This window comes from Sceloporus occidentalis, unplaced genomic scaffold (genome assembly GCF_023333645.1).
Source record: "Sceloporus occidentalis isolate IW3139 unplaced genomic scaffold, rSceOcc1.0.p SCAF_169, whole genome shotgun sequence".
In the NCBI taxonomy this organism is placed as follows: domain Eukaryota; kingdom Metazoa; phylum Chordata; class Lepidosauria; order Squamata; family Phrynosomatidae; genus Sceloporus; species Sceloporus occidentalis.
Genome location: NW_028317149.1, coordinates 1,650,362 through 1,673,469, shown reverse-complemented (window position 1 = coordinate 1,673,469; position 23,108 = coordinate 1,650,362). Strand labels below are relative to the sequence as shown.

Below are 23,108 nucleotides of genomic sequence, written 5' to 3'. Positions count from 1 at the left end.
AAAAAAAAAAAAAACAACAACAAAAAACTGTGAGTAGTGAATGTTCTACCTTTTCAACCTTCCATTTATGAGTACCTCTTGATCAGTGTTGATAATGATACTCACTAGCTCTTCGTTGTTTAAGGTGCTTGTTGCAAGTGCGGAGGTTATCCCAGCCTTTCGTGACTGGACCAGGGACTAAGGAGCAAAATGAGTGCTGCCATTAGGACAGGAAAGCGGGCAACCTATAGTTACAGTCAACGCAAATCTATTCTATTTCTTAAAATCTATTTTTTAATAACACTTTAGCAGAGACAGGACAGTAGATTGGTGTTTTAAAGAAAAACACTGCGCTTTAGTATAACATAAATATTAAATAAACATCATAAGAGCACTGTAACGTATAGAGTAAAACTTTTAAACAACAGACACAATTGTAAAGACAAATATGCCATATAAATTGTGTATTTTTTGTGCCCACTTTCATTCAACATCTCTCAACAACAAAAATACCTCGATTTCCACACAATAGAAAAATCATTATTTATTCTTTATTAGCCATGATATAGCTTTTTAGTATGTGATATAGCTTTTTAGTAGCTCCCATTTATTTCACCAAGCTCCAATAGTAATGTTTTAGAAGAACTTGTAGAAGGCAATATTATATCAGCTATAGAAGGTAAAACCATTTGAAATAAAAAAAAAACATAGGTATTGATTATTGATTAACCAATTTCATGTCAAGGCTTTTCGTTTAAACTAGTTAAGATCGCCACCTAAAACTTCTGAATCATTGTACTTACCATGGCCTGTGGAGAACATGAAAGCACAAAATAAAACAAAAAAATGCAGTTAATGAAAGAATTTAATGTGGGTTACGTCAGTACATCCCTCTCCGTTTTGTTGTCTTTTATTGCACTTTATTTTGCCCATACCTTACTCCACCAGTGCCTCATTCTATCTTTAGCACCCCAAATCTTCCATATTCTTGTCCTATTCTGAATTCCAACCTACAGCAAAAGAGTGCTCATCTATGTGTATCTTCTTCTTCCTGCATACACTGCTTCTTCACAATGCTTGCACTGTTTTGTGATGCTGAGCACCATATGAAAACCCTGATGATCAGTATCATTAATGGGTGTGAGCATCATTATTATCTTATTTCATCATAGTGGACACCATTAAGGGAGATCTCCTGTTAATGTCGACAAGACCAAAACACCCTCTCTACGGGTTTACGCAGGGTTAAGTGCAGGGGAGGGCTGTCAAAGGTGACAGGTGGTCCATTGAGTTAAAGATGTTGGGTGACCACCTGAAGCTTAAGTATTTTATGGTGATTCTAGGATAGCCACCAGGATGTCTAGAGTAAGAAAGGCTTTAGATGGTAGTTACTTGATTACGTCATCTTTTTATAGATGTTCTATATATTCTCTTTGTGTAAGTGCATTTTGGACAGGAGTTTAGCACACACAGTATATGTTCTCTGCCAGATATCATTTCTGCTGGGCTACTTGCTTGGATTTTCCTCCCAGTCTGAACGTTGTCAGCCCTCCCCTGGTCAAATGTGCGGAGAAAGTGTATGATGATGCCTTTAACAGTATAAAGTGATATTGCCTGGAGTCCAGTCTAAAGGATATTGTTATGCCCTTATAAGATGATGGTGCTAAATTGAATATCTAATTATCGGGTATTTTTTTTATACATTAATGTTTGCTTACAACTGATCTATGTCAAAATGTGTAATATAATCATGATGGAAACTCACCAAATCGCTGACCAGAGGTATAGGCTTTCTCTTCCGTATATCTGGCATACTATCTATAATTATGAGACCACCAGCAGGCCTGGGAAAGAATTAGAATGTGTATTTGTTATGTTTAATGATGGATGAGCAGGACCTCCCCAATGAGAACACAACCTATATAAAAATCTTTATACAGGCCCAAGTGGATTGTCAATTATTTTACATAGCTCTGGTAAAAGGATAAAAAAATGTGTATACAGAGAACCAGAGCGTTATCAAGCAAAGATACACCATACACATGTTAAACATCAAACACTGTCAAACAATCTTACCCGTCCTTAAACCACAGAGACTTGGACATTTCTCCACTGCCCTCTCCTCTTGCCTGAGAGAGAAAAAAACCATATATTTTAATACATGTAGTCTTTTTTTATTGGGCCAGCATAAAATAGGTGTAACCGTAAAGTTTTGAAAGCTTTCAGGACATCAGAGGCTTCTTTTTCAGACTGGATGCATGTACAATGCGACTTTACACCTTTTTTTATGCAGGCCCAACCAAATACACAAAAAATAAAATAAAACAAACCATATAATTTGGATATAAAGAATGTTATTTTAAATGTTGCTTTAAAAATGAAATAGTTGATTGACCCTTAATAATGTAAACCTTTTTTTTAAAGCAACGGGAGTATTATAGTAATTGATTTTCTGCAGGCTGTCACCCTAGTTTTAATTATATGTGTTCGTGCATACTCTTTACCATGTATATGACACATACTGTATATGAGCTCGTATGTTTTGTCAATTTTTAAAATTAACTTACTGTGCTACTACTAAAAAAACAAACATAATGAGTCTAGCTGGCTGTCCAAACTATAAAGTGTGCTTTAGTTAAACTTTCTACACACCAAACAACTTTTTGTATGTTATAAGCACCATTGTTATCATATAAAATGAACAAACACCTCATATAATTGTTCGTAGTGAGGTCATATACTCCTCACCTACCTGCTCCAGATATCCCTGGTTTCTGACAAGTGACAGAATGCTCTTTGGGAAGAAAGTGCGTGCAGGAAAAGGGTGGAAAAGGGAAGCCGTTCTGAATGGAAAAAAATCACAAAATAACACAAAACTATAAAAAAAAGAAAACACAAATTAAATGAAATATGAAAACAAAATGCAACAATGGAAAGGGAAAGCAACAAAAAATGAAAAACAAGTGAAGAGGAACCAAAAATATAAAGGGGTTCTGTAAGGGAATGGTTGCGACCACTCATGATGTAGAAACCTAGACAGGCCATGATTTTTGGCTAAGCCAGCTAGACCACAAGCAAGCCAATCAATAGATCCATTTGTACTTAAGGAAGGATATACAGAATGTTCTTTATTGTCTCCAACATCTGGTATTCAGGTTTATATAGAAACAGAATCTTGTCTGTCAACCCATTAAATGTGATGTTAAAAAAGAGATGACGGTTCCGCACACACTGGAGAGCAGATAAAGAGGCAAAACAAGTCACTATAGCCTTTTTCACCTTTCTAAAAATTATATTTGACCTTAGGGTGTACCTCTTGCAACTGTAGTCGTACTTTGTTGAATGCCCTCAGCCAATTGGACTTAGCTCTTGCCGCGCTGGATATCTCTTCCCTGTAACTGAATCCATAACATGCTACATGTAAGATAATGCAACCAATGGTACTGTTAACACATAAACAATAAAAAGTAACCAAACTGCATTCTAAGAAAAGACTATTATTATGCCTGGTTATCCTTGTTCATTCAAAAGAAACTCAAAGAAAAAAAAATTCAATTCATACAAAATCATTACAGCCATTATTAGATTTCATCATTGGGGGAAACAACTCCTTTTATTTATTTTTGCCTGGTGTGAAAAATACACCCCTTATTCAATGCACTTTGTAGGTTGCGATATAAATGCTATTCAGTGATTTTCTACTTTTGTTCAATCACAATATTTGATTGATTTCCATTTGAAATATCTACTTCTATTTGTATGAACCTCTAGATAGCTTTACCTTATCACTTAGAATATTTGTACTTAGTAGTTCCCTTTAATAAGGCAAACTATGTATTCCTAATGGTGATTTTGTCATTTTTTTGCATAATATGTTCATGTCCTTTCACTACTGTAAATTTTCATTATATATATGCTAACTGGTCCCTTTCCCCACATTTTATCTGTTCTCCCCTCACCTTTCAATTGATGCAGGCTCCTCCACCACAGACACAGGTTCAACTTCAACTTCCTCTGTTGGAACTTCTGGGATTTCCTTCTCCACTGGTACTTCTAGGGGACTCTTTACCTTCCCCTCTGAAAGGTATCCTGCCTCCTCTTCTCCATAACCTAGCTTTCCTACTTCATCCTCCTCCGGTATTTCATCATCATCGTATACATCACTGTCATAAATACGCCCTCTGCTTTCAGGGTATCCACCTTCATCCTCATCAAAATCGTCTGGTCCCTCTTCTTCATCCCAATTTGGAGAGTCCTTTTGGTAGCTGACTGAGCTGTGACAGGAGTGATAGGAGTCTCTGTCTCTGTCCTCCTCAATTTCCGAGCCTTGAATGCTGTAGTTCTCTGGGTCGAAATCATCACTAAGCTGAGACGAGCACTGGCTGATATCATCTGATGAGGCATATCGGCTACTTCCCATGGGGCTACAGGGCCAGGGAGCAAGAGCAGAAGCGTGAAAGCAGAAATGGTAAAACACACATATACAACAACACCTGATGTCACTGTGTCATTTACATACACAAGCACACACAATAAACAGCTGTACAGTAGCCAAAATACCCCGATTGCTGTCAATAAAGTGCTCTAACTTACAATTTGTAGTTCTTGAAAAACATTACAAAGATTGTTCAAGATATCCAACTGGCTTGCATTCAACATTAGTTTGACATTTACATATTTTTTTTGACATAGTTCTAGGAGCCTGGATGGTAGTTGTGTTAAATGTATAATGACATTAACCCCCAATTGAACACATCATCTGTGTAATGTTTTATGCCAAAAACCTTATAAACAATCTATTCACTAAGCCAGTCTTGCCCACAGCGTCTCAAAGCCTGTCTGCTAATCTTCATAACAGTAAAGGCTTTAAAAGTACTGTATTACGCAAACAGTACAGATGACTTTCCAATTACTACTGTCAGTATTATTCTAGCATACACAAGGTATGTAGTTTCATTTTTGGAAGCAACCAACAGATTGACTTGGTAATATGATGAGATGGTGTCTAAGCCTTAAAGGAACTACGGTATTTATCTTTTCTCATGAACAGAATGCTAAGTTTGTCTTCCTACTGCATTTGGCAAACTATCTTTGCTTCACTGAACAGAATGCTCACTGCTATCCCATGACCTTAACAAATGAACATCCTCAGTCAGCAGCTCCCGATGGAATTAATTTAATAAACAAGTTGTTTTTAGAAGAGTTGAAAATTTCAGCATAAAATGTCAGTATGCATTATTAAAGGAAAAACCCAGTGTCCTCCTCCTGCAAAAAGGTATGAGTTGACCCTGCATATGGGAGATTTCTAATATACATTTTCTATACTACTTTAACATAACTAGTATTTATTTAGCGCCTCTTTCCCAGTGGAGAGAAAGGCGTTGTATAAATAGCTCATGGTCTTGGAATTAATGTAATCAGCAGCTGAATAGTAGATGTTATTATTACCCAATTGATGGTTCTCTTTTATCAACCTCAGAAGGATGAAGGGCTGAGATGACTCTGGCATTATTTCAAATCCACTGTGGTGACGTACAGAGCCAAAATTATGAAACTTGTTGCTGTCTAAATACTTATGGACCTAACTGTGCTCATCATAATTTTTATCTATTTCACAATTAAGTAACTGACACATTCCACATTCTATTCCAACTGGACTGTTGGTGTTCCCTGAGGATTGTGGTTGGAACCATTAGGTTAAACTGCTGCTCTGTTCTTCTTGTTAAAGTACAGCCTTAAAAGAAATTAAATGTATTCCTTGACTTTCTGTTATATAATATGGCTGTCAAACTGACTCTGGTGTTGATCAGCATGTAGGGAGCCTGCTTGGGATACCTATAATTGAAGATGCTTTTGGAGCACACCTAGTGTTCCTAATTGCCCACGATGTGTCACTGAACGTGTGATGCCTGTAAAGGGATTTCTGCATGGAACATTTAAATAATGGAAACGGAATCCATACAATTTATTGAGATATTCCCTTCATTTGATATATTATTCACTCATAATATTGTTTTATATTTTAAGATAAGGGTAAATTCAACCGATTACCTGAGGTCACATGCTTCAAATTGTGTGAGTTTTAGGCAAGGACATGTAAGTTTAAGGATAACTTACATGTCCTCACCTGAATTTTGCAAAACATATACATTGAGAAGCTGGAATGCTTCCGTTACTGTATTTACTGCAATAGGTACCACAGACTGTAATAGTGTCTGTAGAATAAGTTCCAACTAGCATTTGCAAATTGCAGGGAGGGTTTGGGATGACTAAGTGGCTCAGGCACTTTAATGCCTGAACATAAACATACGTGCAACCATGTCCTGGATGTGTGTGGCCACATGTGACTTTTTCATACTATTGCACGGTGCAGCTGTGTGTATCCAGGAGCTGCACACTGCAGGACCTAATCTGCCACTGGAGTGGCAGTAAGGGTAAGGATGCAGCACTATTGGTCACTGCCCCACATGGCATTCGCCAGATGGCCAGTCCAGGGAGTCCAGCAGAGCTGTCTGCTTTTTTCAACTTACATGCACTGAACTGCGTGTCGGCAAGTTGTGAATTTTTTATGTTTTTGAATATGCGAGTAGACAAATTGGACTTTTGTTGAGTTTGTCTTTGCTACTGTAAAATAATTTTTTCCATGTCGCAAGCACTCCCAGTTTAGTATTTGATGACGATGAAAATCTACAGTGAATAGGTGCATTATAGTCATGGATCGTGGCTATATATAAACATTTATGTTAAGAAGGAATTTATGCACTCCCCAGGTGCATAAGACTTACCTTTAAAAGAATATAATTCTAAAGATAGAAACAGCATATCATAAACATTATTCATTTGGGTTCAGGATACATTTCACACATGATAATACCAAGCATAAATGCCCTTAAAAACAAATCCCTGGTTGTTTTAAATTAATATGACCAGGATAGAAATTTACTCATCCATTCAACTTATTTATCTCTTCACCAGACACACACACACACACACATACTTCCAGACATCTACTGACAGTCAACACTAACACATCCAGACACTAAAACAACTAGAGATTTAATACTAACACACAGTAACACACCCAGACACTCACACTAAAATGCTCAGTCAAATTAACACACATATCCAAACACAACCACACTAACTGGGACACAGACACTTACAGTAACACACACAACCAGACACTCACTCTAACACAACCAAATGCTCAACACATAAAAGCAGCTTGGGATTTGGGCATAGTTCATGGCAGACATTTTCACAGTTGCTGGACTCAGCAAAGAACACAAACATCCTGGCATACACTTGCCCTTGCACCCACCCATTTACTTGCCCTTAGATATACTTGTCCTAACATACAAACATGTTCAAAACACAAACACACACTATCTCTCCTTTTTAATTAATTCTCCTCATTTTCATAATTTCTTCCATATCTCATTACCTCTCCTCCTTCTCATATTCTCTCTCCATTTGTCCTTCTCTCTCCTTTCTCATTATCTCTCCGTCTCTCTTTTTTTCTCTTTATTTCTCTTCTTCCTTTTCCCCCAATATTTTCCTTATCTCTCCTCATCGTTATTTTTATCTCACGCTTTTCTCCCTATCTCTCCCCTTTCTTCTCATCTCTCCTCGTCTCATCTCTCCTGTTCTCTGCATCTCTCGTCTTTCTCTATCATCCTTCCTCTTTACTTGTCCCCTTTCTCCTCATCTCTCATTATCTTTGCCCTTTCTCATATATCTTTTTATTGTTTTCCTTTATCTCTCCCCTTATTAATCTCTTATTGTTTTTCCTATTTCTCTCCTCTTTATTTCATCTCTTCTCTTTCTCTTTATGTCTCCCTTTATTCATTACTCATCTTTTTCTCATTATTTCTTCCCTTTCTCTCCCTCTCCCTTCTTTCACATTATCTATCCCTCCTCCCTATCTCTACTCTTTCTCTTTATCTCTACCTTCTCCATATCTCTCCTCTTTCTCTGTATATCTTCTTTCTCTTTATCTCTTCTCTTTCTCTCTCCTCCCCATTATCTCTCCCCTATCTTTTTGTTTACCTCTCCCCGTTCTCACTATCTCTCACCTTTCTCTCACTCCTTTTCCTTCTTCTAAACTTAGTGGTCCTAAACTATGGACCCTTGCGGTGTGTGCGGCTTCAGTGCTGAGATATGACATTATACCTTAGCGCTCAGCACCAATCGCCAGCACACATTGTGAGAGACAGGGTGGCAGACAGGGCCGGCCCGACAATGGAGCCGAGTGGGGCAACCGCTCCAGGCGGCACTCTTGAAGGGGCGGCACTTCGCCGCCCCAAGCCCTTTTTTTTTTTAAAGCGAAAGAGAGAGAAAGGGGCGCCGCTGTCAGTACCCGCTCGGCGCCCCTCGCTCTCTCCTCTGCGGCGAGTCTCCCTGTTCGGTCTCGGTGCTGGCTTGTAATGCTGAGTGCCGGAAGATTTCCGGCGCTCAGCATTACAAGCCGGCACCGAGACCGAACAGGGAGACTCGCCGCAGGACTGCTGAAAGGTAAGTACAAGAAGGGGGGGGGGGCGGCAGGGACGGAGGGAGAAGAAGGGTAGATAAGGGGGGGGCGGCAGGGAGGGAGGCAGAGAAAGGGTACATAAGGGGGGGGCGGCATTTTAAAATTCGCCCCAGGCGACACCTTGCCAACCCCTGAAAGCATCTTAAATACTTTTTCCCCAGCATTGGCATAAATGTCCATTTGATGGCAGCTGGTACTGCCATTTGTAAGGCTAGGGTGAGCAGAAGTAGAAATAATATCAGGTATTAGCTACAGATATAAGTTTTTATTAAGAAAAACTGTTTCTTATAAGCTAAACACTTGCAAAACAATTAGCACAAGTTACAGGTATAGAGTAAATTAATTCTGGTATCTTAAATCTATGACAGTAACACTTAAAATCATGTAAACTAGTATGAAAAAGTACCTTTTTAAGTACCTTCCAGGGCTCAAAAAGCAAAACTTTTGTTTTGATATTGTTGAAGTAAAGACCATGTGGATCACACACTGACCCCCGAATGACACACGTTTTCCCACCCTAAAGCGCGCATGCAGACAGATTTACAGAGGCATACCCCAGGACAGGCCGATACATAGGTTCACTTTAGTTGTATTGATCAGAATAACTGTATTGTAGACTGTTATATACAATATTGTTAAGTATTACTATACTAATATAACGCACTGTGTATCAAATTGTCGATGTGTGAAATTATACAACATTTTTGCATGTAATTACCGTATTATAAACTAAGGACTGTTGTATTGCATTCTTGTACATGTCATTAAAGAGATTCCCCTTTGAATAGCAACTGTGTGCTTCTAAATATGATGTTTTATTATATATAGTTTTTAAAATAATTACAATACATGGCTCTGTGGATTACGTTACCTTGATGAAGGTGCATATGAACCTTGAACATACCTTTGTGAATCAGAAAGGAGATGGTGTTCGTTTTTGAAGATTTGTTCATGGTTTATTTGCAATTCTATATACAGCCACATGTGCTTTTTTGTGCACGGACAGTTAATAAGCATGTATTGAAAAGGGTTGCATGCTGCATACTGAGTACGCATGGGAGGTATTTGGGATATGTGATTTAGGCCATTAGGCTACCCTGCAACTTACTTAGCCGATTACAGCATAAAATAACTATAGTAGTAAATATTCATGGGAATATATTTAATCTCCTGCATCTCGTTAGAATAATAAAATAGAGCAAAATCACATACTTAATAAAGTAGTTAAAAATAAAATATATTGATTTAAAATACGTAATATCTACGATTTTGAGGTTCACAGAAACTGCCACTATGGCTAGAGCCTTGTGCTCCTGCAGCTCTGCACTCCATGGAATACAATATATCATCTTGGGTAGTGATTGGGAGATGGGCAGAATGCACACTTGCTATAGATTAATTTGGCTCAAAATTGTCTTCTCTTGTTTACAACATCATAACTATTTGCTCTTAGTTTCTACTTGTGTATATATTCACTTGCCTGGGTATAGGACAAGAAAGTTCATTACATAGTCTCCTTTCTTATCATACGGAGTTAGTTCTACGAGAACCATGTTTTCCTCCCGAAGGGTATCAGCCTGTTCTGGCATGTGCATGGGACAAGCACGGCACTTTGCAGCACTCACACTGCGACACCCCGTGACTGACCCACCTATCGGAAAGGTCTAGTGATTGCCGGCTCTCCAGAGAGTGCTGCCGGCTGGTCAGGCGGCTGGAACCGGAGACAGACTCCACATCACTGCGCCCGTTAGTGGCAGAGTCTGCACTATTGTATCGCCTGCCATCCAGGGAAAAAGGAGACAGGTCAGAGGGGGGTCATACACAACCCCTCCTTCCTGCCCTGCATAAGGTATTATGCTCACAAATATTTATCATTAACCATTAAAGAGGACAAACTATTATTAGTATATTATAGAAATATCAGATATACTGTAGATTCAGTATTACTTTGGTTTGCCAGCTGTACCTGATTGGCCGATGGTCTGAGCAGTCCATCTCACAGCTGTTCACAGAATCTGTGCAGGATCCATGAGAACTCTGTTGCTGACGGATAGGGTACTGATGCACAGAGGCGTTAGGCTGAGCTGTGGAGTAGTAGGGGAGTGGGTTACTGTTGCTGGTCTCACTGCGATAATCACTATCACGATCATCCATGGCACTGTCAGGATCCTCATTATCTGGGAGAGACAGGACACAGAGACACTAGCAGGGAAATACGGAAAGTAGAACTAATGCTTTGTCACCCCACAGGGGCTGACAACTGTAGTAATATTGTTAATTTAGTGAAGTGTTAAAGTAGTTGTTTGGTTAGACGAAAGACTGACAATCTGCCAATAAAACTCCAGAAATTAGTCAAATACCAATGGAACTTGCCACTGATGAGATACAAGAAAAAGAATCTATAAAAGGAATTTATCAATATATACTATCCTCTCATGCAAATACTTCTATAGAGAAGCTGGATGGAAGTTGGAGAGATGGTAACATACACATTTGGAAAAAGAGAGGACAATTTATTTTTAAAGGAACATTCCAGCCCTAATTTCATGTAAAATGCATATTGGAGTAGCCGCTGCTTGGAGTACAACAATTTTTACTGCACGTTAATCGGTACACACATTCTTAAGGCAATTGAGATCGAAACGCCTGTCTCATTTTTTCATCCTCCTCCTGGTTACCTCTACTTATGTAGAGTCCGTGTTTTATAGCGCTCCCACCGAAATCCATGGGAGTAGCAGCAGCTAACCACATGTATACTAGCTGAACAATGCATTTGGCTGTCACTGCTCACACTTAACTGGATGTTCTACAGCGCATGTGCAGGAACGGTATGATTTTTATAATTAGGTTACTTGTATAGATTTGTGGGGGCTAAACAGAATTAAAAAGGCCATAAAATGAAATTGATGCATGTGATAAATATAAAAATTGTACACTAGTGCAATCACATAAACTAGAGTCCACTGTGCCATCTTGATAAAGCAAGATGGATGTGCACTGGTATTGTTTCTAAAACAATCATGCAAACTGAACAATGCTAAATCAGCTAAGACAATGCTAGAATGAACAGCTGAATGCTAGGTCTCCATAGTAAGAACAGTAGTATTTTGAAACAAGAGACTTCCGCACCCTCCGAGCCCTACTCAGATATGCCTGTTATGCCCAAGTTTACTTATGCCAGGCCATACCAACTCCCTAACAGCTTGATTTAATCATAACATGAGTAACCTTGTATGCTTGTTTTGGATTCCTAACCTACTTCTTCCCAGGAATATAAAAGAAAAATACTTACTACGCTGTTCTCCCCAGCCAAAGTAATCAGGGATACCTAAAAGAGCCCAAAATGTAAAAGAGAATGGTTACATTCGCTCCTGATTCAAGCAACAGTTTAACATATGCCTACATATCACTTCTAGTTTCCAAAGTCTTTTTTCTTCTTTGTCCCCTACAAGCAACAATATTATACGATTCTTTTCAGAAAATATTCACTCTTATATACATATAAAACATTACAATGACTTATCTGTTAAATATATACATACGGTGTAGCGTTTAAGTGACCAGCCTTTTTGGGCTATACAGTAGCAATAATTTGATATATATTAATGATGTATGATAAATTCTGGCAACTATATATTTCAGATATCATAAATAATATATACAAATAAATATCTTCTGTGGTAATATGAATGTTAATTATTGAATAAACAGAAGAGTAAAATTAACACTGACTGTAATACGTGTTTGGAGGACATAATATTCTGTTTATTAAAGAATTAGGACAAAATCTATTCATTTTGATTCATTTACCCTGGCCATTTTATCCACTTACATAATTTCCCCCCTTACCATACAATTTATCTATACTTTCATTGTATCTCTCCTATAGCTATGTGTACTGTACTTTGATAAATTGGCAATTGACAAAATACTTGTACTTACAACACTGAGAACGATGGCTAGGGATAGGATCATCTGGCTCTTCCTGAAACACATACTGAAATGAGAAGACTTGATTGGAATATCATATAAATATAAATATTTTTTTTTTATTATTATTAACATTTTGTTCCAGATCCAGATATAAGTCAATTTCATCAACTTCACATTATTAGTACATTTCGACAATACTACTTCTTATCCTTGTATATCTGTCTACAATCATACATTCATCACATGCATTCTGATCACATAAAGTGGTGGAGAGAATTTCTATGGTCGCCCTGTCTGTACGTCTAGCCACTAGTAAAGATATCAGCAGGCGAAACAATGCTGACCTAAGTCTGGGAGAGAGATGGGGAGAGCGTATAGGAAATTCCTTGCAGCCGTTCTTCACATCTAGTTTTGTCTATTAATACATTTGACCATGGAGCCCATATTTTTTCAAACAGTGTTAAATTTTTTAACAAAATAAAGAAATGTTTCTCCATTTTGTGTTGATAATTTATTTGTGTTATAATGTTGTTCCAGTCCGGTATTCCTTGTTGTTTCCAACCTCTAGCTATGCATATCTTAATTGCGAGTAGGATATTAATGCTTAAGTCTCTTTGGATTTTACGTTTATAGGGTAGATCTATATGGAAAAGAAACATTAATGGGGAGAAGACAATTTTTAACCCAAATATCTCATTCAATAATTTCTCCGTCTTTTGCTTGAGGGTTATGAGTTTTTCGCACTCCCACCAAACATGTATCAGGTCTTAAACATTTAATGACGTTTTGATGGTACGAAGTACCAGCGGTGTAAAATTTTAAAATATAATTCCTGAAGACTAATGCAGTGAATAGCTTTTCTTGTAGAAGACCATGCTATATACCAAATCTCTTGGTCGATAGTTTTTTTCTTTATCGAGTACATGTATAATTTTTGAAATAAGTTTGGTCGTATGGTTTGCTTCTATTTGTCTATCTAATGCTGTGGGTGAAACAACTTGGTTTAAGTTTAAGTATTTCTTTAATCTTAAATAAGTGAACTTTATTAGTTAGGCCATATTTACATTAAAGGTCTTCAAATCCAATTAAGCGGTCAGAAATCATCATATCTGTAATTCTTTTTATTCCCAAGTCAGACCAAGATTTCAAATTTAGGTGTTTGATTTCTAATTGTAAGACTCCTAGCTGAGTAAAGGATGAGATTGAGTTATCTGAGGTAAATCTTCTTCCAATTTTGGAAGATATTTTGAGAATTCCAGACACAATGGGGTTTATAATGTTTAGAATTTTTAATTTTTCTGAGGATTGCCAATATAACATTAGGGTTTCTATCTTATTACAGAAAAACTTTTCATATTTATACCATCCTATGTTTCTGTCTTTCTTTGTTTCCCAAACATACATATGGGCAAGCATACAAGATTCATAAAGGTCCATTAGATTGGGATAATTTAATCCATCATATTTCATTTTTCAATACGTGTAGAGAAATTCTAGATTTTTTGTTATGCCATAAAAATTCTATGAAAACGTTATCACATTTTCCTATGATGGACATTGGAACTTTTAAAGGAATTGTTCTAATTTGGTAATAAATAAGCCTTCAACACATTTATTCTTCCCAACCATGATAGTTCAATTTTAGCCCACTCTGTAAATTGTACCTTCATGTCGTTAGCAAGGCCTAAATAGTTGATACTTATGATTCCATTAAAGTCTGTTGATAATCTGATGCCAAGATATTCTATGTAACTTTTCCCCCAGTCAAAGGCTAAATTATCTTTTAGACATCTTAATTGATCTATTTCCAAATTAGCACTAATTATTTGTGTAAATTGATATTACAGTTTGAATATGAACCATATTCCGCAATAACTTGCAATAAGGCAGGAATTGAGGTTTGTGGGGATGTGAGTTGCAAAAAGACATCGTCAGCATATCTTATAGTTCTGCAGATCTATTCTTATTCCTTCTATCTTATTCGATAAACGAACCATTGCGGCAAATGGTTCAATAGTTAATGTATACAATAATGGTGCTAATGGACACCCTTGTCGAGTCCAGTTTTTAATATCAAAGTATTTGGAATCTAAATGTCTGCCAGATACTTTAGCCTGAGGTGAATTATATAGAGGCATCGTGTTATTAAAAAAGGAACCTTCTAGGCCAAAGCCTTTCAATGATTCCTCTAAAAACGTCCAATTGACCCGGTCAAAGGCCTTCTCTCCGTCTAAAGATAGAAATACTGTCAGAGTAGATCTGTGACATACCTCATAAATAAGATTTTGAATCTTACAAGTATTGTCTTCACGGATTCTACCTGTAATAAACCCTGCTTGGTCCTAATGGATAAGATCGGGCATCACTTTCTTCAATCTTTCAGTATTTTAGAAAAGATCTTTACATCTAGATTGATCAGTGAAATTGGTCTATAGTTGTTGATAATGCTGGGGTCTTTCCCTGGTTTCTGTATAGGAGATACTGTATATATTTTTAAATTACGGATGGTATCTCTAACTTCCAATAAACTGACAGGCTCATTTAGCCGGGTCAGTGCGTCCTCAGATATTTTTGGGAGGTTTAGTCCTGCTAAAAAAGTTCTCATTTCAGGTCTGGTTTTGATCGGTTCTGGGAGATTATAAAGTGAACTATAATTGTCCTTAAAGGCTTCACTGATATCATAGGGTGACAGATAGACTTTATTATTTATCACTATTTTCTTTATCCTTGTTTTACTAATTTTTTTTCAGTCTATTTGTTAAATGTATTCCTACCCTATTATTACCATAATACCATTTTGCTTAAGTGTCACTAAAGCTTTATTATATGTTTTCTCTCAGTTTATCTTTAATGCACATTTGTAGTTCTTTTAATTGTTCCGCTACAACAGTAACTGATGGATTTCTATGATTTATTTTCTCCAACGGTGCGAGTTTTATGTAGAGATCTGCAGTTCCTAATACTCTTTTATTTTTGGTCTGGGATCCTAATTTTCTTTCAAAATGTTTTCCGCCTGAATTATTAATTCTATTTTATTTTTCTCTGAGCTTAATAAAGATTCCTTAACCTCCATTTGGTTCTAGATTTATAACTCTGATTATTCCTAACTGAAAAAAAGACTGGAGCATGATCCAACCATACTATATTCACAATATGGGAGGACTATATTTTCAGGGTTTTACCATCTGTTAAAAAGAAATTTATTTTTGAATATGAATGATGTACTGCAGAATAGTATGTATAATCTTTCTCTTCTGGATTCTGCATTCTCCAAACCTCATATAGGCCGTTCTCATACATAACTCTTGCAAAGGTAGCTGCCAATGATTTTGTTCTAGGGTCTACATTGACTCCAGCCCTAACACTTTTATCTAGTCTATGATCTTGAACACAATTCATATCCCCCCATAACCAAATATCCCTTGTGCAGTCTCTGTATCTTAGGCCAAACTTTCCGTAGGTATTTAATTGGTGAGGTTCTATTTGGAATATCATATGAGTTATAATTACTTAAATTCCCACTAAATAAGGTAAAATGACAGAGCATATCCATTAATTATAATCTTGTCAGATGGAAACCCAACAATGTCTTAACATGTCTTCAAGGACTAAAGATGATCAGATGGAAGTCAAGCAACTATGTTAAAAAACACTCTTTATTAACTTTCTACTGTCCGTTGCCAAGAGATCAAATTACTGTTGCCACTCACATCATCCTGAACCCGCATGGCATTGAGCTGTTCAAGTTTCTTTGCCCAGTATCGAGCCTCTTCTTCGGGAATATCTGAGTAGAAAAACAAAAATACAGAGTATCTGGGGAAAATGAAAAAAAAATACAGAAATAAAAATATGCAAATATTTTAAAGTTATAGTAGACCTTTATGACAAGCAATCATTTCATACGCAAGCTTTTCGGTAAAAATCCCTTTTTTAGCTGGACTGGCATAGACTTTGTGTGTCAGGGGGCTACAGCTAAATTGCAGATGTTTCTGATACTGATTGAGTACAAGTGTATCCAATTTCTTTAATGCAGTCTGTAATCTTAAGTAAGCAGTGACATTCTGAAGATAAACAGTTAAAAGTGAGCTTACCCAAGGGAAGTTCAAATCGGGTGTCGAGTAGTATACGATGAAAGGTTGGGTCTTTGGTTCCACAAATTTCATTATCTGTCATTATGACTTGGGAGTCAAGGGTCCACCATTCTCCTGGTCCCTCCTGTTAAGGACCAGTTAAACAATGAGGTGAGGGACATAATAAACAAAGTTAAGAGAAAATAGAAAATGAAAAGTCGATCAATTAAAGACAAGTTTTATACAAGAATCATTCCAAACATTGTAACTAGACCTCACACTACGTTATTGTTTGCTGGTACACATTTTGATCAGTTGACAACTTTATTGAAAGTGGGAATATTTTACTAATTTATCTTTAAAACTATGTGCCTTTTTGTACACAACGGCTATTCCTTTGTTTCTCTTCATATAAATAGTTTAATTTGTGCTTTGTAAAGGCTTTCTAGAGTACACATACGTGAGAGAAATCCCAATATGCTCTACCTATTAAATGACACGCTGCATGTACATCTGTATAAAAGCTTTAAAAATATTATATTTAAACAGATACATAGTTCAACAAACATGAGCATTAATCTAAATAATAATAATAATAATAGTTAACACTAAGTTGTACCTCTGCCTCTGTAGTTCTGTAATCAGGGCAAGACATATGCCGCAGCACTTTAGACACATGAGGATTATGTATACTGTAAGTGTATATACAGGTCAGCAAGATTTCCTAAATCACACCTACTACAATCTATTTATATGTGTACACAATACAGCCATTAAAAGTTTGGGGTCATTTAGCTGTTTTCATGGAAAACTAGGAAATTTCACTCCAAAGTCTGAACAGTACACACGCATATAGGTAATGCATTTTTTTCTATTTTTGCACCTACATGACAAGGAAGAGATGCTTACAGGAAGTGAGAAGACTACAAAAGGTTTGTTACCTCGTTAGACTGTCGAATGTTGCTTAGTGGGATCCATACTGTCCCTATCATTGTGTCCCAGATCAATCCCTTATTCCAGACTTCCACTGTCAGACCAAGGTCTAACCGATTGATCTCGCTGCAAACACAGATTGAATACGTAGGTCAGTCTTAGTTTACCCTGGTTTTACCCTATTTTAGGTATGGCTCACAACAGATCATACTCACAACATGAAGTCCTGCTCCCAGCAGGGTAAGTTCCCCCGCACAGCGATTGTTGTGCTTTTCACATTTTGAACCTTCAGGGTTACGTAAGCATTAAACTTTTCTGTCAAGGCAAAGGGAAATCCAGACTTAAGGAAGTCCTTGCATAGTTACTTCAAGTGTGTTATTGCCATTTTAGTCAAATTAATCGTATCTGACTATTTATTTTAATTATCGATGATAAATAACTAATATATAAGTTCAATGACTGCTGTGTGTTCAGTCATTATCAGTTTAGTAGTGATGTCCGGATCATGAACGAATCGTTCATTTAATCCGATTCTTTTTAGTGATCTGGATGAATCGGTTCAGTAGACTGAACGATTCATTTGTAGCAGTGCCAGTTCAGTCTGTGAATCATGCAGCTGTAACCTGATCCTAGAGTGAGTCATCTGCAGAGCACTCAGACACAGACTCTGGGGTCAGGTTACAGCTCATTAATTTACAGAGGAACGATGACTCATAGAGTCGTTCAAAGATTCGAATGATCCGAAGATTCGAATGATCCGAAGATTCGAATGATCCGAAGATTCAAATGATTCAAATGATTCGAATCTTACAGAGATCCGGATCTTACAGGGATCCGAATCTTACAGAGATTCGAATCATTCAGAGAATATTACTGATACCATACTTTTATAAATAAATACATTAATAATGTTCACTGCCCCCAGGATTTAGATTCCCCTGAGTTTGCCCCCCTTTACCTATAACTGCACCTTCAGTTAACTTTATTAAATTAATTAAATTAGCCCTCAGTCATCAGCATAAAATTAACCCTTATACCCCATCAACCATAACTGCCCCTAAATTAACCCTAAAGCCCCCATCATCCATAACTGCCCCTGAAATTAACCGTAAAGACCCCATCAACCATAATTGCTCCTGAAATTAACCCTAAAGACCCCATTAACCATAACGGCCCCTGAAATTAACCCTAAATACTCCATTAACCATAACTGCCCCTAAATTAATTGCATGTACCCCAGATAAATTACCTAATAAATTGGTATGGTTGATGGGGTCTTTAGTGTTAATTTAAGGGCAGTTATGGTTGATGGGGTGTTTAGGGTTAATTTTAGGGGCAGTTATACTTAATGGGTGTTAAGGGTTAATTTTAGGGGCAGTCATGGTTGATGGGGTGTTAAGGGTTAATTTTAGGGGCAGTCATGGTTAATGGGGTGTTAAGGGTTAATTTAATGGTGAGGGTTAATTTAATTAATTTAAAAAAGTTAGCTTAAGGTGCAGTTGCAGGTAAAGGGGAATGTAAATCCTGGGGGCAGTGATTATTAATGTATTTATTTATAAAAGTATGGTGATATTATCTGAATGATTTGAATCCCAATGAAGGCAGAGAGTCGTTCAGAGATCTGGATCTTACAGTGATCCGGATCACTGTAAGATTCGGATCCCTGTAAGATCCGAATCTTTGAACGACTCTCTGCCTTCATTGACATCACTCGAGTAGGCAGGAAGGAGGGTTCATTGACTAATGAAAGGGGCGGGGCCAATCGTTAGTGTGCCTGCACGGAGTTACTGGAAAACAGTAACTCCTGTGAGTCACACTGAGTGATCCAAAGATTCGGATCATTTCAGTGAACGAGTCGAAATGATCCGATTCACTTTAATGATCCGAACTTCCCATCACTACAGTTTAGGAGACACTGGTTTATTTATAACACCAACACAATCGCCATACATTCATGATACCTGTAACATGTGCATGGATGTGCAGGTCACAGTACCAGTATATAATTTACATAACAATAGCAATTTGTAATCAAAAATATTTTACCTTGAGCGCCATCAAATTGCGCTTTTTTCACTAAAAAAAAAAAAGAAAAAGTACTGGTTAGCAAAAGGGTCAAAAATAATGTTTGAGTCACAGTATCCAACGAGGATGTAATATATCTGCAAGCAAAATCTGTCATATGTTACAGATTATCATACCCGCTATAAATTTAGGTTGTAAGCTTTCATTCATTAATGTGAGGAGGGAGCAGGTGATGAGTGATCTCCCTATTTACACTCAGTCACCATGGGTGAAAGCCTAAGATAATAGATGAAATGTTTATTAAGCCTGTTACATTGTAAAATCCAGATGTATTAGCATTGTTAACCCCAAAAATGATGACTGGTAAACATTTTAACCCCCCCCCCCACTTCACTATGAGTTTTAACAGGACCAAAATCCACAATTTTGCCTTGTAATGTTTTCTCCCCAACTGCCATTAATTTCTAACCCTGCAAAACGTGCAGAAAAAGTTATGCACTTTATTTGCTGAAATCTTTCAAACAGCATTGCAAGATTTCAGAATCCTTTTCTATTTCCATGGCAACGACCTCAGCATCAGTGCCAGCTTTCTTTTCATATGTCAAGTATGCATTAATTTAAATGTGAATGTGAACAAGGCAAATTTTTATGTGATTAAACATTAGCTTTATACATTTCTATTTCTACCATCTCCTTTCCATCTCTTCCCACTCCTCAAATATAGTATATACCAGAAAATCTCAGGTATAATACGCATCGATGTATAATACACAAATACAAATGTACCCTAAGTTTCTAGGAAAACATTGAGTACATGTGTATAATCCACACTCATAACAAACTTCATAGGTAGCTTCACACATACTTTTACATATACAAGTACATACTTACATATATAAACTCACTCCATGCATCAGACACATCTACTTAGGGCCTCCTCACAGCTTACCTACATTTGTAGGCCCAGGAGGAGACTTTTCCTTTGTTGCCCAGCAGCTGTGACAGGTATGGTCTCCTGCGCCATCGTAGTCCTCTGCCTGCACTTGAGTGCTAGTAAATGACATCACATCCTGTCGCTCTGACTCAGTCACAGCACACTGACTTGAGTCTGAGTGCCGGGATGTGATGTAATTTCCTGGTGCTCAGAGGCATACAGCATTGCAGCCATGGTTTTTTTAAAGGTATGTTTTTTTTTCCAGTTTTAAGTACTCAGGTATACTTCACACACAACTTTTCATAACTCTTAAAAAGGGGGTACGCTGTGCATATTACACAAACTGCCTTCTGCTACAAACAAAAAAATCAAATATTGACTCATCATTTTTCTGTACCCTAATTCATGTGTCTTGGTGAATAATTGAATCACTTGGCCTTGTTTCCACCTATGAGGTATGGCTTTTTGACTGCAAGCCCTCCATGAAGACCACTTCCGACAAGACTATTCCGAACAGCAGATGGGTGTACCAGGGTCCCATTGTTTTCTGCCAATGGTGAGGTGATGGCACCATTAGACATCCAATGTCATTTCCTTAGCCGGCCACTGCGGTCTTCAACATTGCCCTTTTCTTTGTGCTTTTTCAAAAAAGCTTGGACAGAACATCTGAAAACCCTGTCTAACTGGAAACTTCCGCCCAGGAAAGACAATGCGGGTGCCGTATAACTACCTTGTGTCTTGTTGCTGTGCTCTGTCTTGCCATGGTGTATGACTTTTGACATTAAGCTGCCTTCAGCAACCTCACTTTGTTAGTGTGTTTGGCTGTTCCTTACCCAGCTTTACTCCTCCTAGACAGTTTTTTTCTGTTTCAATTATTTTTTGTGTTTCAACCTACATAATTAATGATCATTAGCACTGTTTGGTATATACCTGTTTGGTGTATCTATCTATCTATCTATCTATATATACACACATACACCCATACACATCACAAGTGTACACAAAGCATTTAATGCAATGTAAATATGAATGGAACTAAAGCAGGCAATAGGTATATGCCCAGTAACCACTCACCCACGGGGGTTGAGGCCCAGAGTTTGTGTGTACATTGCTCCTTTCCAAACAGATAAATATAACATAAAGCAATGTCCGAGGACTAAGCAATAGTAAACACCAGACAAGCCATGGGTCCGTAAAAAGGCAGTATACCATAATCAATACTGGAAACTCATGAGCCAGGGTAATACAAGAATAAAGAGCACGCAGGCATTCTAGGATATGGGCTAAACAAGAGTACAGCACACTCGATCACAACTGAAGCTATTGTTATTGGTCAAGAAACTGACCAAAAAGCATTTGCATTCTACTGGATAAGTGGCCAATTCATCAGGTATTTGGTATCTGCTGTTAACATAACCTCTGCAACCTATATGTTCAGTGTCAGTGGCTGATGTAAAATGGACAAAAGAAGTATGGATATTAAAGTACTTAGTGAGTACATTAATACGCATTCTTTAAAATGTTAAAAATAAAGAAGAATTGGAGACACTAATACATAGACATAGAGTCATGACATTTATATGACATTTTGTGTTGATGATAAAATGTATGAAGACTAAACCTTTCCAGGATGTACATAGCCACAGGCTACAACTCCAAAAGGCCTTTAATATTTATTTAATAGCACAATACCCTAAGGGAAATACACATTCTGTAACCCAACACATTTAAACAACATAAGTCAAATAATGTTTGAAATAAATTGTTACTGAACATTTTACCAAACAAAGTTTAGTACAATGCATATTTCTAGAAAAAAAATATTTATTCCATAGCTGTGAACGCATTAGGGCACTTTCACCTTTTTCAATTGCACCATACTGGTTCTTTATTATTCTGCCTGTGGTAAGCAATAGAAAAGCTCAGTCTTAATTACCTTGGACCCTTTGACTAATAAAGGCTATGGAAGAACAGACTTCATTAGCACCGCTAACCCAAATACTTCATAGTGCAGAATCAGTCAGGTCAGTTAACATTTCTTTTTTTACTATTTTAAACCGCAAGATGCTGGTAAGAGGCTGCAGGAGATGCAAGAGTACCTCTTGGTGATATCACAGAGTGGAGTCTAGCATTGCAGAAGTTGTGTGCTATCATCAGATACCAATGCCTAAACTAAGATAAAGTACACAATGATATTATGATGGAAAAATATACAAAACATTATTGATTAACATGAGCTGGTTCTCAGAAAAGGAGAACTACTTTGTCCCATAACCCATACTGTTACCCCTTACAGTGTATGTCTTGGATGTTCTTGGCTTGTACATCGTATGGACCTGGAACTGAAAGAGTTAGTGTGGTGACTTGCAGAGACGTAAATAGAAACCACAGGGCCCTGGTGCGAAAATTGTCCCGAGGCCAACTTGTCTGTGCCTTCTTTGCCCCTTGCCTCCCCCTTCCAACATACACTCTGGCACACATATGTAAAAGAAGTTACACAAATTACACACAAATGACACGCGTACACATTCATTCATGCACACACACACAAAATTACACACCCATGCTCTCACACACACACACACACACACACACACACAAGTACTCATGCATGCTCACACACACAATAACACATCCACGCTCACACACTCACACACACAATTACACATCCACTCACACATATATATTTATATACCCACAAACA

General features: G+C 37.4%; 1 protein-coding gene across 1 annotated transcript in view; it reads right to left on the bottom strand.

Annotated features, from left to right (window-relative positions):
• LOC149279392 (protein unc-13 homolog A-like) overlaps positions 1-19,513 on the bottom strand; it is a 42,178-nt gene extending 22,665 nt beyond the window's left edge. The window contains exons 1-13 of the mRNA XM_089501288.1: positions 19,492-19,513; positions 17,661-17,760; positions 17,454-17,571; positions 16,534-16,657; positions 16,153-16,226; positions 12,452-12,506; positions 10,476-10,686; positions 10,161-10,286; positions 3,939-4,403; positions 2,732-2,822; positions 2,056-2,108; positions 1,745-1,823; positions 106-177 (exon numbers count right to left, since the gene is read on the bottom strand). Of these exons, the coding sequence (XP_089357414.1) occupies positions 106-177; positions 1,745-1,823; positions 2,056-2,108; positions 2,732-2,822; positions 3,939-4,403; positions 10,161-10,286; positions 10,476-10,686; positions 12,452-12,506; positions 16,153-16,226; positions 16,534-16,657; positions 17,454-17,571; positions 17,661-17,665 (1,473 nt within the window). The 5' untranslated portion in view covers positions 17,666-17,760; positions 19,492-19,513. The remainder of the gene's footprint in view (positions 1-105; positions 178-1,744; positions 1,824-2,055; positions 2,109-2,731; positions 2,823-3,938; positions 4,404-10,160; positions 10,287-10,475; positions 10,687-12,451; positions 12,507-16,152; positions 16,227-16,533; positions 16,658-17,453; positions 17,572-17,660; positions 17,761-19,491) is intronic.
• Between the last annotated feature and the right edge of the window lie 3,595 nt (positions 19,514-23,108).